The sequence below is a fragment of the Hemibagrus wyckioides genome, linkage group LG06, assembly GCF_019097595.1.
Source record: "Hemibagrus wyckioides isolate EC202008001 linkage group LG06, SWU_Hwy_1.0, whole genome shotgun sequence".
In the NCBI taxonomy this organism is placed as follows: domain Eukaryota; kingdom Metazoa; phylum Chordata; class Actinopteri; order Siluriformes; family Bagridae; genus Hemibagrus; species Hemibagrus wyckioides.
This window is the reverse complement of record NC_080715.1, coordinates 18,649,653-18,666,196: the sequence shown is the minus strand read 5'-3', so window position 1 is coordinate 18,666,196 and position 16,544 is coordinate 18,649,653. Positions and strand designations below refer to the sequence as shown.

The window sequence follows — 16,544 nt, the reverse complement described above, 5'->3', positions numbered from 1 at the left end:
TGTCTCCTTTGTCCTTCACTATTCACCTGGCTTTGCATGCTGTTTCCATCACAAATAACCATTTGACTGCTGGCACATTTTGCATGACCTGCCAGACGTTTGAATTCACATGTGATGTCATCAGTATACAAGAAAATAATATTTAACTGACTTCTAATAAACTAGACGGCTGAACAGTAGTAATAGAAAGACTGATATTTTGTCTGGTCAGCCAATTTCTGTTGATGCTTGAAGACAGCCAGTGAAGTAACTACATTAAAAAAAAGTGCTTGGACATGTGCTCTGAATACTAACATCAACTAATGCAGAGTAGATGAAAAAATTTTGCCTGAAAAGTAGAATATTTGCAATCTTGGATATTTAAATTCACTGATACAAGGGAAACATGCAAATTCTTCTCATTTTTCATACCAAACCATTCAGAGATTACAGATTTTCCTCATAATTTCTGATGTGCAATCTATACAGTACATCCTGCTTTAGGTTCATCACACTAACACATGCAGTTTGTAGATGTCTGTACTATAATGGTGTCAAACAGCCTGCAACAGGTCAAACAGTGTAGTTGTATTGTATAGTATTTCCCATCACTGATTGCACTAGTCTTCATATTTATGTTTGACCATTACTGAAACATAGCCACTAAGCTGGATATTTTCAGATTTGCATTTGCCCTAAAAATTAAACCAGCATGAACAGTTGATCAGAAGCTATATGCATGGATGGCACATCACACTACCTTTTGTATCGTGTTTGGGCCACATCCAAAATGTCACAGCTGCTCTTAATTTTCTTAAAGCAACAACAATAATATATAATTTGGAATTCCTGGAGCTGCGCCATGTGTGATTTTCCACTTACGGGTTAGGTATAGAAAAAACGTTCCCCCTTTTCACCCTAGAGCAGAATTTCCCTTCTCTCCCTCCTCTCACCTTTTCTCACAAACACACAGTGTATAAAATAAAATTTGGTTTCACAAATTTGACTTAGAACAGGTCTGACCAATTCATGGCATCATGTACACAGCATAAATTCTAGGCAATCATGAATTCATCACAATAATAATTTCTGTCCACATTCCTTTCACATTATTTCCCTCTTGCACTCTTTCACCCATCCTCCGCCTGAGTCTTTGTGCCCGTCAGTCCAGATGAAGTAGGTGTGACCTCTGTGTCTGTATGTCTGTCTGTCCTAGCACAGGAGGCGTGTCCACCCACTTTTCACTCATGATGCTTTAGATCATCTCGGAAAAATAAATATACACCATCTATATTTACCAATTTGGAAGGAAAACTAAAAGTAAGGGACAACTGTCAATTATATTAAAACCACAGTATAGAAATCTGTTGTTTTAGAAACCTTATGGCCTTAACAGATACACGAGCAAAAATATATGAGGCTGGTGGTTCTAATGGAGTGCAAAATCCAAAATGCAGTGGCGGCCAAACTGTATCCCTGCTTGTTGGCAAAAGTGAGAATCGTGAGTGCTTCCAAATCCAACAGCTTTAGAAAGACACAGACACAGTGACTATTTGTGTGGACTGGCAAGCTTGTTCAGTGACCTGAAACGCTGCTTCATGAGCATCTCCTTGTGCCAGGGTAAACTCAGAGACAGACTTTTCCACTGTCCTGACTCAGCACTTAAAATGCATCAACTCTTCTGGGCCTTTTTCAACTGCTTACCACTGATCACTGATCTGAGGACCATCTCTACCATAACAACTCCTACACAGTCAGACTTTATAATGAAGTTAACCTACATCCTGAATTACCATTATGCACAATTGTCCTGATGCATGGAAAACTAATTTATGGAGACTTATGGAAAAATCTGAAAGTCTATAACCATATGTAAAAATAAAATATTGGTAGACCATGTAGGATGTATCTGGCTGGCAATCAAAATTCAGTTTAGAACATATTGAGAGAATAACTTACAAGAACGCCTAAAACTTACTGTGCTCCTTTCACAGGTTGAATTTATGGCACTTGTAAAAAAAATTCTCAATATAGCCGTTTGGGAGACTGGAAATGTTTCTACAATATTTGATTTTATATTACTACACATGTATTTTATATTATTTTCATTTTGCATTTATTGTTGTTCTGTCTTTTGCTGCCTTCTTGGCCAGGTCACTCTTGTAAAAGCACTCTTGTGAATTTTTATCTTGGTTAAATAAAGGTTACTGCTACTACATCAAGACCCTGTCTTCTATGTTTAAGGATAGAGTGAAGATAAAAATGGTCTTGATTTCCATTAAGCTTGAACAGATCACAGATTTTTATTATTATTATTATATTTATCACTATAACAAGCAGTCTTCCTTTTAATGATAGCTAGAGGTTAAGTCTTAAAGCAATTACAAAAGACTCATCTGTACTGACAAAATTATATTTTTGCTATATCTTGGACAGACTCTGGAAAACCATCCTTTTAAAAGGGCCAAGATATACTGTATGTCACATTAGGAAAAACATTAGTCAAATGAACACATCATTTGCAAACATATGCTGATTTATAATGTTGGCTACAGGCTTTCCTGAACTGAAATATGTTTCTCTTTTGCATGCGTATAAGCCATAATAAAAATTGGATTAACCCGAAAAGTGAACACACATTAAACCTTCCACTTCAAATGCGGCAGAGATGCATCAAGAATATTTTGATAGCTGGTATCTGCTTAGACTTATGACCATTTCACAATCACACACAGCTACACAACTAATTCATCCTAGCCTGCCATTCAATTTGTAAGTAAAGATCTCTAAGCAAATGAGGTATTACACATCTTAGGGCACACTGTCTGGTTTTACCATCACAGTTGTTAAACTGGATCCTTGCCCAATGTGGTCTTTGCAGAAATCCTAGGCAAATTTAAATCAGAATTAATTTCAAGAAATTAAGAATTTTTTGAGGGCAAGGTGTCAAATTATGTCATGACAAAAGAAACCTGATTCAGATCAGACACTCAACTTTCCCTTGTTTCTGGATGTGAGCCAGAATTCATTCACAGTGACATCCGAGAGGTTTTTCCAAAACTGCCACACTCCACCTGTTTGGCACTGGGCCCAAGATTGCACCAACCCTCAGCTAGCCATGTGTTTGCCAATTAGTGACGAAGCTGCCCCCCCTCCCTTGCAAAGCTAACACCCCATGACGCTCTAAAGGAAACAGGGATGAGCACAACCTGCCACAGCCTCTAGAACAGCGTCTACTAATAAATCTCTATTAACACTGGTTTTGAGGCATGAGTCGACTTGTATATGCGTGCAGTGGAAAGCCATCCTGCAAGTTAAGCAAGTGCAACCTAGCAACAGTCATTTTTGAAAGTATGCTACATGCGACCCAATATAATAAATAAATAAAAAACAGTGGCAAAAATGTCTCCATTTATTTGCATGGTTTTGGTTTTTATGATCTTGCTCAGACATTAAAATGTTGCAAACAATTAGTTAATCTGCCCATATAGACCAGGTTATACCTTGATGTAACACTTAATTTCTGTAGCCAGGGTCTACACACACAGCTAAATAGTCATTTTTAACACACCAGCATGGCACACCAGAATTGTAAAATGGGCTGTACTGTTAATCTTGATTTACACACTTTGAGCTTCCTTTATTTAAACACTACTACCACAAATACAGTGTGGGTTGGAATATTCCCTACATCCCCAAATCACCTGTGATCTATTATCCACTTTACCTGAGAAGTGCACTAGAGTTGGTGCCAAGTTCTGCAGGCAAATTATATACAATAACACAACCTCCACAAAACAACTCATATTGTGTTACCAAACAACCAAACACAGAAGATCAGAATCTGGATGTGTCTGAGCAAAATTAAACATACACAGGGGAGAAAAAAGAAAAACACAGAAATAACTAACCAGTAAGAAGGTGTGCAGATTTACTGATAGCAGAAAAACAACACTGGGTGCATGGCAACTAAACAATTTGCTCTATAGGAACAAGATAATCAAATGGATGAACAATACTGATGGGGCACATAAAAGTGGACATTTTCACAGACAAATAGGATGACCTGTAAATTTAGTAAGAAGTTTTAACTGCAGAAAATTAAGAATAGCCATTGTCAGGGGGTAAAAAAAAAAGAAACAAACAAAATTCACCAAACTGGACAGTGTGAACAGTATAGAGAGTAAATGTGCTTGCAAATCACATTCATTTAACCCTTAAAAAAACTTAAAATCAGACTAAATGAGTTGCTTCACCTAGTAAAGAAATATTTCTGTGGTCAAAAAGAAACACAATAAATGAAACTGAGCATTCTGTAGACCTAGGGTGGACTCTTGAACTCTATGAGCTCTGGCTAGTAACACTCAAGAGGGACAGGAACAGAGTTTCAGCACGGCTCTTTGTCTTCGGTATGTCTTACACCGCAGCACAACCGGTGTCTCTCTCTCTCTCTCTCTCTCTCACACTCTCACACACACACACACACACACACACACACACACACACAATGTAACGCAACCTTAAAACACCCCCCACTACTAATGCGCTCTCTAGCAATTTCTCCTGCGCTAAAATCTGAGTTTATTAAAAAATCATGCAGATTCCATGCATTTTCTTCACTTTTTAAACACAGTATTTGAGACTCTGTGTCCCCCTCTCCATTCACACATAGATTTTATGGTTGAAGCAATCCAGCATAAAATCTGAACGGAAAAGTTTGGTCCCGCAGTCAGGACTCGGTCTGGTTGGTGGAAAAATGATACCCTAAGTGTGAATGAGAATGAAACTTACCTCGTGTTCACAATGAAATTCCCTTTAATCCACTCCCGGAGGGAAACAGAACATCCAGCCGTCTTTATAACGGTGAAACTGAGATTTCTTAATGTTTTCCCGTTTTTGTCGGTGTTTTTGTTTTGTCCCTTTCAGAGAGCCGGGACGCGTCAGTCTCCAGTCTGTTGCAGCGCTGCTCGCTCCCGGTAAAGACACTGTGATGTGTCCAGTGTGTGAATGGAGACAGCGGGAGTGGCTCTAGATCCCAAAACCGCCCCCAGTCACTAACGCTGGTTCATTCGGAAACGATTCTTTTACTCTCTTCTTAAATGACTCTCTTAAATGACTCTTAAGTGAATCGAGTGATCTGATCGATTCATAACAAATCGAAAAGAATTCGAAAGAAGTTGCGTTCTTTATTTCCACCACAGTTATCGGCCGATTTGTTATTTACTTTGTAATCTGGTCTCAGTTGTTCTACCATTATTACACAAAACAATACAATGTTATTTTTGAGTCGAGTAAAACACTGCTAATAATAATAATAATAATAATAATAATAATTATTATTATTATTATTATTATTATTATTATTATAATGATGATAGTAGTAGTAATAATAATAATAATAATAATAATAATAATAATATAACCGGTGTGTATTATATTTGTTAATGTGGTGATGAATTCGATTTGTGTTCTTTGATTCACTTTAACACGTATATTGAAAGTGAAGAATCAGTAACACTAGTAAACTACCCATGTTTCATCCCAAAGCCTCCAGCACGGTGAGGTGGCATTTACACGAGCGCGTGGACGATACTGCCTGCAATATCGCCCTCTTGCGGCCTCTCTGAGGCATTACACATCTATTAAAGAAAGCGTTTCACACCAGTTTCTAGAGTTTCTACAGAATGGCGCAAAAAAAATCAACAAATAACAACAAGAAAAAATAAAAATAAACAAATAAACAAAAAAGAAAACATCCAGTGGGAAACAGCCTTGTGGATTGAAGTGAGGTCAGAGGAAAATGACCAGATAAACTTTAAACTTCCAGGAAGGATATAATAACTCAAATAATCACTCGTTACTACTGTGGTGAGCAGGAAAGCATCCGAGTAAGCACAACCTTAAGGTGGATGGGCTACAACAGGAAAAAGATCACAGTGTGTGTGTGTGTGTTCCCCATATATTAAAACACGACCAGAGTGGTGAAGATGACTGTATGAATAAAAATAGTACAGCGATGAGACAACCTTAATGAGACATGTATTTGAAGCAAAACGTTCATATAAAACATGGTCCAAACATGTCCAATCTTATCCAGAAAGGGCCGGTGTGGGTGCAGGCTTTCATTCCAGCCAAGCAGGAGCTACACATGATTCCAACTGGCTAATCAACTGTTCTTGGCTTTCAGTAGACTCGGGTGTGGCTTCTGCTCAGTTGGAATGAAAACCTGCACCCACACCGACCCTTTGCGGATAAGATATAAAACTTTTAGAGAAAACAGTTAGCAAACTTTTATTATGAAGCTCGCTCTGTCTGTATGTTTCCGCTAGGGGGCGCTGAATTAACCGCGAATGAATGAGACAGTAAATGACGTGAGATGTTGCTCCAGGCTACCGTCGAACGTGATCACTGCGAAAATGGCTGTGATGTCGAAAAAAGAGTCAGATGGTTGCAGAAAACTTTTAAAACTATTATCAGAGGACGACTTGTTGGCCCTGAACGATACAGTGACTAACCGGTTAATCACCGCAGCGAGTTCCAGTGGTAAGGCAGAAAAACATGCTAGCATACCTGACTGTTCAGCTAGCTTGAGGGCTAACTTTGCAGCTATCTAGCTAGCCAGCTAGCAAACTAACTAGATTTAACAGTTTTTACAGTCATTGCTTATCTGTTCTATGCATGCTGTCCTATGTTAACAGAGGCAATTGAAGCTATTATAGCCTACTCTCAGAGCGCCGAAGAGCTTCTCAAAAGAAAAAAGGTCCATCGGGATGTTATATTTAAATACCTCGCCGCAGAAAAAGTTCATCTAAATCCAAACAGTGACAAACATCACCTGGTAAAGACGACTCTTGAATTATGGACATCCGTCAGCGAGGTACACAGATTATATTCTCTAACTCGGATCAGACCTGAGCTGACTGTGTGATGTTGTCGATTCACTTGACGTGTTTGTTTTTGTTTCAGAACACAGTAAAGGTCTCCAAGACAGGTTCTATAGAGCAGAATAGAGATGGTTTAGGACAGCTAGAAGCTTTGGGGAAGCAGTTTTGTCAGTGGTTCTTCCAGCTTCTAAACTCCCAGAGCCCTCAGGCCGCTCAGCAATGCGGTACGATTCAAGACTGGGGTCCACAGCACTTCTGGAGTGATGCCAGGATGCTGCTTCTCTCGCAAGCCCAGGTTCAGCAGAAAGACGAGTTCCTTGGAGCTGAGCTGGTGAGCCAGCGGCTTTTAGCCCTCGTCTGGGAGGAGGGGTTGCTCTTCTGCCCTAACCTGGAGCAGACAGGTCTGAAGTGTGTGTCTTCACCTCATGGGCTGGTGGTGGTGGCAGTTGCTGGCACCATTCATCGAGAAAACGATTGCCTTGGAGTTTTTGAGCAAGTGTTCGGGCTGATTCGTGCTCCTCAGGACGACAATCGCTGGAAGATCAAAGCTGTTCACTTGAAAGTAAAGGGACACATTGTTAAAGGGACATTGCCAGCAGTGACCTATGATTCAGAAGAGCTGCTGCAGTTGTTCACTAAGTAAAACTGTTTATGTTGGACTTTTTACACTGAAAAAAAAAGCACTTTAAATGATTGTACATATTTTATCATGGTTAACTTCTTTTAGTTTTCACTGTTTACATACAGTGTGACATTTTAAGAATTCTGTTTAAAGAAAAACATACATTAAGACAGGTGTAAGGGTAAAGGGGCTATGCAAATTGGTTACCAGTTTCTGTTTATCTTTGTGCTGTGAAACGTATAATCTGTCCCATATTTTCAGTCATAGAGTTAATCCATACAGCATATAATCATCAAAGATGCCTGATGATTAAAATGCCTTTGGTGGTTGTAAATGATTTGCTTCAGGTTGCTAACCAGTGCTTGAAATTTAGTGGCTTACTGATTCAGTATCTGTTCTTTGTCCACTCTTTAAAGACTAAAATAACTTCATTCAGAATGGACAGGCCTTTGGCTTTCATTTTGAGGCTTTTCAATAAAAACACAGTATTTGTTAAAACTTGTCTGAACATATGATATGTTATCAAAATGTTCTGATTTACTTTATGCAAAAAAAAGACTTTTTTAATAATACAGGCAGAACTTTATGACCACCTGCCTAATATTGTGTTGGTCCCCCTTTTGCTGCCAAAACAGCCGTGACACATCATGCACTGTGTATTCTGACAGCTTTCGATCAGAACCAGCATTAACTTCTTCAGCAATTTGAGCAACAGTAGCTTGTCTGTTGGCTCAGACCACACAGGCTAGCCTTCTCTCCCCACATGCATCAATGAGCATTGGTCGCCCATGACCTTGTCGCCAGTACACCATTGTTCCTTCCTTGGACCACTTTTGATAGATACTGACCACTGCAGTCCGGGAACACCCCACAAGAGCTGGGGATGCTCTGATCCAGTCGTCTAGCCATCACAGTTTGGCCCTTGTCAAACTCGCTCAAATCCTTATGCTTGCCCGTTTTTCCTGCTTTTAACATCAACTTTGAGGACAAAATGTTCACTTGCTGCCTAATATATCCCACCCACCAGCCATGATGAGGATATAGTCAGTGTTATTCATGGCACCTCTCAGTGGACATAATGTTATGCCTGATTGGTGTATGTTATATACTACAGTCACAGAGCATTTTAGAGAAATAGAAGCCTTTTATTAGAAACACTTCACTAATATTAGGTAGGGCCTCCATTTACTCTTAAAAAACAGCCTGAGTACTTCATGTAATGATTTCCACAAGATGTCTGAAACATTCCTTTGAGATTTGGATCCATGTTGAAATGACTGCAGGACACATTTCCTGCAGATTTTTCAGGTGCACTTTCATATGCATGTTCTGTTCTATCACAACCCAAAGCTGTTCTCCTGGATTCAGATCCTTTGACTTGGAAGACCACTGGAGAACATTGTTGTGTGAATGAAACCAGTGTGAGACAACTTTCGCTTTGCAACATAGTACATTATCATGCAATACTTGGGTGTGGCATTTAAGTGATGACTGTTTAGTATTAATGGTCTCAAAGTGAGCCACGAACACATTGCTCAACAACTGAACTGTTGAAATGAAGTATTTGTCAATTTGTGATCCTACCATCTGTATGTCTCAATGGAAACTGAGATTTATCAGAGCAGCTTCAGTTGTCTAGTTTTGGTGAGCCTGTGCCTACTGAAGGAGTTAACAAAAGTGGAAACTAAAGTAGTCCTAATGGTTTGATGTGTTGTGCATTCTAAAATGATTTTTTGTTCACCACAATTTTACAAAATCAGTCATTGCAATACAGACACTAGAAGTCTGCACACATTAGTGCACTCTGATCAACTTTAAGCCTTCTTCAGTTGTCTCCAAATTGGGTGGAAACACTTAACGTTTCTATCCAGAACCCTACAACTATGTCACATAGTATTAGAAATCTCTCCAGATGAGTCAGAAGACTTTATTTATGTTTTTGGAAATCTTCAGATAAGCCGGATCATCAGCAGGAGTATAGTGTCAGTTATATAGACAGTTGTTTTTTTTTTTACAAACAGATAAAACAGGTTAATGCTGAATGTAGGAGAATGAATTAATTCAAAGGTGATCATTTTAATGTATTTGGTATAGGTGCACTGAGAAGCTGTTGAAACAGCAGCTGATTTGAGCAGCTCCTATAGTTTGCAAAGCAAAAAATTAGATTTTACTTAAAAAAAAAAAATAGATCTTTTTTTCTCTTGTTGCAGGGTACCTTCATATATCCTGTCTAACTGTTTTTGCAGGCAAATATTTGCTCCTTTTTCATCCAGAGGTGACCAGGGTGCAGATATTTGTGGCGGCCTATTTCATGTAAGCATTTTATAATAATCACCATTATTATGGTTCATTATTATGCCCGATCTACTAGCAATGCTCGACTGGTCCCACCTTCTCTCAGGGTAAGAGGTAGGTATACATCAAGACTGTTTTCTTTTCTGGAACAGAGGTGGTGGAATGAGCTTCCTGTAGATGTCCGAACAACTGAGTCATCTACCTCCTCCTAAAACACTTAAACTACCTTTTCCCTGTTTGTTATATTTCTCCAAACACAGTTTTTAGATTGATGGTATCCTAAGTCTGTGACCTGTTGAACCAGTTTTAATATGTTAATTGATAGATACTTCAAAATACATCACTCTGAATAAGGGTGTCTGCCAAATGCCAGAAATGTAAATGCAGTTAATCATATACATTCCGATGAAAGTATGTACATTTGATGGGGGAGAGGGTTAAGTTTCTAAAAATAATCATACAGAACTTCAACAGACAAATGTAGTTATACAGTTCTGAAAAAAAAAAAAAGTGACCACTGCAAAATAATCAGTTTCTTATGTTTTCTTACAGGTACATATATTGGTGAGATGAACAGTTTTGTTTCAGTTTTTGTGAACTGCTGACAATATTTCTCCTAAATTCAAAATATAACTATTGTTATTTAGAGTGTATATTTAAAGGAAATGACAACACATCAAAATAACCCAAGATCATGCAGTATTTGCAGAGCTTTAATAATTCAAATAAAACAAAATGCAAATCATTTGTAAACAAATTGTGTTAATGCTTCGGCTAAATAACATTAAGAAATCAGTATTTGGTGGAATAACCCTGATTTGCAGGCGTTTTGGCTCCATGCTCTCCACCAGTTTCTCACATTGCTGTTGGGGAACTTTATACCACTCTTGTTGCAAAAAAGCAAACAGCTCAGCTTTGCTTGATGGATTGTGACCATCCATCTTCCAGTTGATGACATTCCAGATGTTTTCAATAGGGTTCAAATCTGGAGATTGGGCAGTGGTCTCTTATTTTTTTCCAGAGCTGTATATGCCCCTTCTATCCGGACCCACTAGAGGAGAGCACTGAGGCCAATAAGGTGGAACTAAATTATACAAAGCAGTGGATGTCCAAGAGCTTTGGTAGTCTTGCTTGTGCTTCAGAAAAACAAGGTGAACACACAGCCAGTGATAATAACACACAGCTATCAGAGGAAGGAGTAGTTTTGTATGTGGGATTTTTTTTTTTTCAGGTTATTCATATAGAAAAAAAGCGTGATTTTACTATAGCATTTTGACCCAACTGGTAAACATTTTGTAGCGTTACAACATAAAACTAAAATGGAGCTATTAAAGGCTGATATGTCATGAATCTGTACCAGAGAGAAAAGGGAGAAAAATCCATATAGTTTGTTAAAGTATGTACTCTGATGCTATGGTGCTCAGGTGCTCCGTTTTTTTTTTCTAAGAAGTCACATAATTATTTGGAGATAAATGAATGAATGAACAAATGAACAAACAAACCCACCCGGTCATGAAAATACCCCAGTAATTAAAGAAGCTATGTGACTGCTGGTGCTGAACTGCAGTGAAGATTCCTAATCAGCTTGCAAATTCTTAATATTGTGGTCAAAAAAACTTTACACCATCAACTAAAGGATGTACATGATGTTATTGTGACAGGATTGTAGAGATAATCAGAATCTAGTGCTGCTCTGAAAATTTATATAACACTGGCACTGTGATTTCAAATAAGTAGCTCAGGGGAAACTAAAAACATACTCAAATATGTTTAAACCCTCTGATATGCTGTTCTGTTTCACATGGTTAGAAAATAGTGATTTTGTCAACAGTGGCCAAGGACTTTCACACTGAGGCATGTATAATAAATACAGAAGTAAGAAAAAGTCCAAAAACTAGCAGCAGGTGCACTCTTGTAGTGCTCATTATCTGGGAATAAAGTATATTGCTGACTTTTAAACCCTCTGTATAGAGTTTTACATACTCATGGAAATTTACACATAAAATGATTCAGCACAATAATCTTTTTCAAATCCAGTTTCTTCTTCTAATGATATGAGATGAATACAATATGACTTGATTTATTGGCAATTATTTAAGTAACAGATGAAAACTGAGACATGTGCTATTTTGTGGGCCAAATTTAAACAATTGTTTTATGCAATAGCTTCATTTTTACAACAATTTGCTCACCTCATAATATAAGGAACAAAACTTATATAATTGTGTTTTTGGAGACTAGAAACTTCTTAGACTCGATGACCTCTTAAGGAATAGATAAAGTAGCTCTCCCCCACCGTGCTGAAATGTGTGTGCTGGTGCTGATGAGAGGAGGAGTGTCGGGAACCTTAGCGCTGAGTGGTTTTGTTGGGAAATGTGACATTTGGGAAATTATTCTTGGCACTGGCTTCAAAGGCACAGAGTTCTGCAAGTTCTTCTCTTGAGCAGTTTTTAATGCCTGCAAGTGCCATAGTTGTGGCATAAGAGTCCACCACAGCCACTGATCTTTTCCTGTTCACCTCACAGAAAGAAAAATAACAAGCTGCCTGCCTTTAGTCTTTATGGCACTTGGCCTACCCTATTTTAATAAGTGGTTTGGCCAGTTATGACGTACACTTTCAAAAATACAGTTCACTGGCGTCTGCGGATCACTGTGACTTTGGGGTTTCTTTAATGGGGATGTGTGTTTCTCATAAAGATCATGTTAGCCCCCTGATGGCTGAAACTTTGAAATATGTTTCAGGGTGCTGAACTGTAGTGAAGGTTCTCAATTTGCTTGCAATTTCTTATTATTGTGGTTTAAAAACTTTACACAACCAACTAAAGGATGAATACCAAATACCAAATGATTAAACATTATTGTGAAAGGATTCTAGAGATCGTCAGAATCTAGTGATGTCCCAAAGATTTAGGACCTGGGAACTGAGATTTTTCTAACAGAATGGAACAAATCAGCCTATAAATAACATTGGCAAGGACAATATAGAGGACTCGTATTCAAGAGAGCAATGCCAAATCCTTTCCATCATTTTTGTATGATGAATACATATTCCCAGTAGTTACACAGAGGTCACATTAACATCTGCAGGACTACACGTCTTTATCAGCATCAGTACGCAATTTAAATAATGACCACAAGGCGGCGCAGCAGCTTTATTAATGGCAGGAATTTACACATTAATCACAGTCCAAAGCAAAAGCTTTTAAAGCAATTGTTTGGAAGTCATCAGACTCTGTGCACTCAAGCAACCAAGTATTAAATTATTTCTTACTGAATTTATGATGACAAGAAAAATTTAAACTGTCAGTTATTTTTGCTTTGACAATGTCTTGAGCAAATCACAAGCATAGATTTAAGATCTGCAAGTCACCGGACCTGTCAGCCGTAGCTATTTCATCTGCTTAACTTTGATTTTTTTAATAGAATTAAATGTAGTTTATTAGTGTGAAAAGTGTTGTGTGGCTGAAATGGTTTATTTTATTATAGCAGCCTCTGTAACAGTATGTGTGTGAGAGTACCTGAAATTTGCCAACATTTATCATGTTTCCTGTAATAAAATATGTAATGTTCACTGGGACACTGTTGGAGGTTTGAATTAAGATATTGGCTGCGTCTGTGTGTGCAGAAGTCAGGCATACAAACTAGGAATATATTATCAAATATTGAACTGGCTGGTATATGAAAACATGAAATCTGAGTTAGTCCTATGTCTTGATGGTCAACGTCTTAAATGGGGGAGCTAAATGTTCAAATGCCAGCTTTATCTAGTTTTTTCTTACGTGTGCTTTTTTTTAAAAATTTTATTTCAGAAGACTGTGGGAGATCCTGCTACATTCACATTCAAGAGGAAACAGATGACTGATTTTGAATAAGGTAAAGCATTTGGAATTTGAATAAGCATAAATGAAAGATAGTATTTTCCCTTTTTCTTATTTTTATAATGTCTTTTCAGGATCCGAAGTTATTTTAAAGCCTAAAATGTACATCAAAAATGAGATAAACCAAGACTTTTAAACATGACATAAATCATACCCAATTATTAAAATGAACTAAAAATGTTTTTGTTCAATAGTTCATGAATAAAATGAACAGGTGTGATCTCTCTTAGGTTTGTTAGTGTGTGGATGGGAAGCAAGCAGAGGATGCTAATGAGTTTTTAACATGGCTGCTGATAGGAAAATGATCATTTTATCAGAGCATGCCAGCAGACTGTCAGGTTGCTTTTGGTCTCGGCTGGCGGCCACTCGCTCCTGCAGGACATCTGCTGCGCTGTGTGGTCACTCTGCATCTTAATACTCATCTGCAGCTCACTGGTAGCCTGTTTATATTAATTGCCCTTGCCTCTTTTGCTGTTTGCCACTGATTACACTCATTAATTTCAATTTCCCTCGAGCCTCCCATGACATCAGTGCACAGACATTTGGAGGCCATTAGTGGCTAAAAGCAGCAGTGACCATAGAATTGTTTGTGCTTTGTGACTCCCAAAGACTGCTTTTCTCACTTAGCCAGAATCTGCTACGATGCCTTTAATTTCTGCTGGCATCCTAAGAAACAGCACCTTATAATATATTTAACATCAATCACACCATAAGCTCTTATATGTGCTGTCTGTAAGTGCTAGTTTTATTGTTGCCATATGTCATGGCTAATGTAATGCTTTTTGTAGCCAGTGAATGAGCATATACAGAGCTTTAATATTTTTAATCAGTTTGTTGTGCTTAACATGGGCCTGGTGAATAAAAGATTTGAGAATTCTGATTTTGGAAAGCTGTGTTTTGTTTTAGCATCCAAGATAAGTTTAAGTAAACTCTAGGGCCTGTAATGCAAATGTGAAGAAACACGGCCTAATATCTACTAATAACAGGTAGTTTTAACAACCAGAAAAAGAAAAAAAAACACCTTAGTGAATTTAATAAAGGCTTTCATTTGCTATTTTTAAATCTAATTTACTTCACAGTATAATTCAATGTGCTGTGCAGCACATCTCAATGCTACAGAGTGTTGCTTGTTCTGAAGCCTCCAGCAATACACACATTGATCACAGGGCTCATAGCAGAATGAGGCAGATAAATGAAGTTGCATCACAGGTGTTTCTTTAAGTCTACATTGGAAACCTGACTTCCCCTAAAATTTCATTAAAATGTGGCCAGTTTTACCAGATTTAATTTTAATGGAATTCAGAGTTTTAGAGAAATATCTCACTGCTATATTGCACTGTTCGTTCATGAATCTTAGTTTTTAGTGAACAGTACAGATGTGTGAGAGCTAACAGACACCCATTGAAGCCTGTGTATCAGTTAGTGTCTGGGATGTATTTGTGTTCTCACTATTTTAATGGGGACCTGTCCAGGGTGTACCCCTGCCTTTCGCCCTATGTGCGCTGGGATAGGCTTCAGCAGACCCCCGTGACCCTAATGAGGAATAAGCAGGAATAGACGATGGATGGATGGGTGGGTGGATGGATGTTTTAATGGGATGAAAGATTAACGTTCATTGGACTACAGGCTTTTAGTGCATCAGGTTTTTTTGGACTTTACTCTTCATTTGTCCTGCACAGATGGATGGCTTCTTCTGGATGATTAGTAAACCTTTCAAAGCGGAAGAACCTAGCAGTCTTGGTATAGTAAAATTGATAAAAAATTTCAATTGATTACATTTTATTTAAATAGGTGAAGCACACACACACACATAACTGGCCTACATGGGACTTGGCAGTACATTGGAGCTTTTATTTGCTAATAAATAGATTAGCTAATAAATTTATGATTTGTTCACCCATGATATGTTATGAAGTCTGCAAAGAACACAATTTTTCCCCCAGTCTGTAGAAGTGCACATAAGGCATCATGTTTTTATTCATTTTTTATATTTCTCCCCACTCCATCCTTTAAGAACATAGCTGTGCCACTCGCTCAGACTGCCGTCTTAAATATGGAGCCATTCTGGCAAAGTGAATAAGAAGGAATGATTCTTAACGTGACTGGCCTCATGAGGGTGACACTTCAGGGGTCAGTGCCTTTTTCAGTTTCCGCTGAGGGAAACACTCCCAGCCCCTGAAGCTTGACTTTCTATCAAAGGCCTAATCCAATTACTGCTTCTTTTACAGAGGAATGGAAATGGCAAAGTCAGTTTGCATGCTGATATGTGTATTGCCTAACTGTCTGAAGTACTTCCTCTGTAGGAGACAATTTGGAGAAGATTTTCATTAGTCTCTGACTTACCCAGTGGCTCTTGAAACAGATACACCATGTCTCTTTCACAAAGTCACCCCAGCAGTAAGCTCAAATTGTTACAGTGCAGTGTTCCCTCAGCTGGAGAGTGGCCTCTCATCCTGCCTGAGGATGAAGACGTCGTTCCGAATAGGATCCAGGAACTGGGTGAAGGTCATATTAATTGATCAAATATCCCATGCTGAAGTGAGAGTTGTCTCCCTGAGGACTCCTGCTGGTTGTTTGTGTGTTGGTAAAGAGCAGTCTGCTGCCGGCAGCCTTTAATAATTTGAAAGAGCAGAGAGGAAATCAATGGGTACTGGGCTCAGCTTGTGTAGCTCCAGCTGCTCACCGCATGTCTCCGCTAGGCCAGATACAGACTGCTGCTGACATCCAGGAATGTATTTATCCTAATCTTGTCCAGGAATCACCCCTTTTAACTACTTTTAGTGCTTCTGCAAATTGAATTTTCAGTCTCAGAAAAATGGAAAGAAATTCTGTCAACTAGTATATCTATCAATATGTTATCATGTTGGTTGCTTGGCAGCACACACA

At 38.4% G+C, this 16,544-nt stretch overlaps 2 protein-coding genes across 5 annotated transcripts in view; one reads left to right on the top strand and one right to left on the bottom strand.

Annotated features, from left to right (window-relative positions):
* myo1b (myosin IB) overlaps nucleotides 1-5,004 on the bottom strand; it is a 52,749-nt gene extending 47,745 nt beyond the window's left edge. For 3 of the 4 annotated variants that reach the window (XM_058392639.1, XM_058392640.1, XM_058392641.1), the window contains exon 1: nucleotides 4,771-5,003. The gene's annotated coding sequence lies outside the window, so the exon portion shown is untranslated. Of the gene's footprint in view, nucleotides 1-4,770 lie in introns of all 4 variants that reach the window. The other variant, XM_058392638.1, reaches the window with a different exon arrangement.
* A 1,313-nt stretch (nucleotides 5,005-6,317) lies between these two features.
* lg06h3orf38 (linkage group 06 C3orf38 homolog) lies at nucleotides 6,318-7,989 on the top strand. Its single transcript, XM_058391120.1, has 3 exons — nucleotides 6,318-6,522; nucleotides 6,678-6,856; nucleotides 6,946-7,989. Exons 1-3 carry the CDS (start codon nucleotides 6,330-6,332, stop codon nucleotides 7,504-7,506), a joined length of 933 nt encoding a protein of 310 aa, XP_058247103.1. The 5' UTR covers nucleotides 6,318-6,329; the 3' UTR covers nucleotides 7,507-7,989.
* The last annotated feature ends 8,555 nt before the right edge of the window (nucleotides 7,990-16,544 follow it).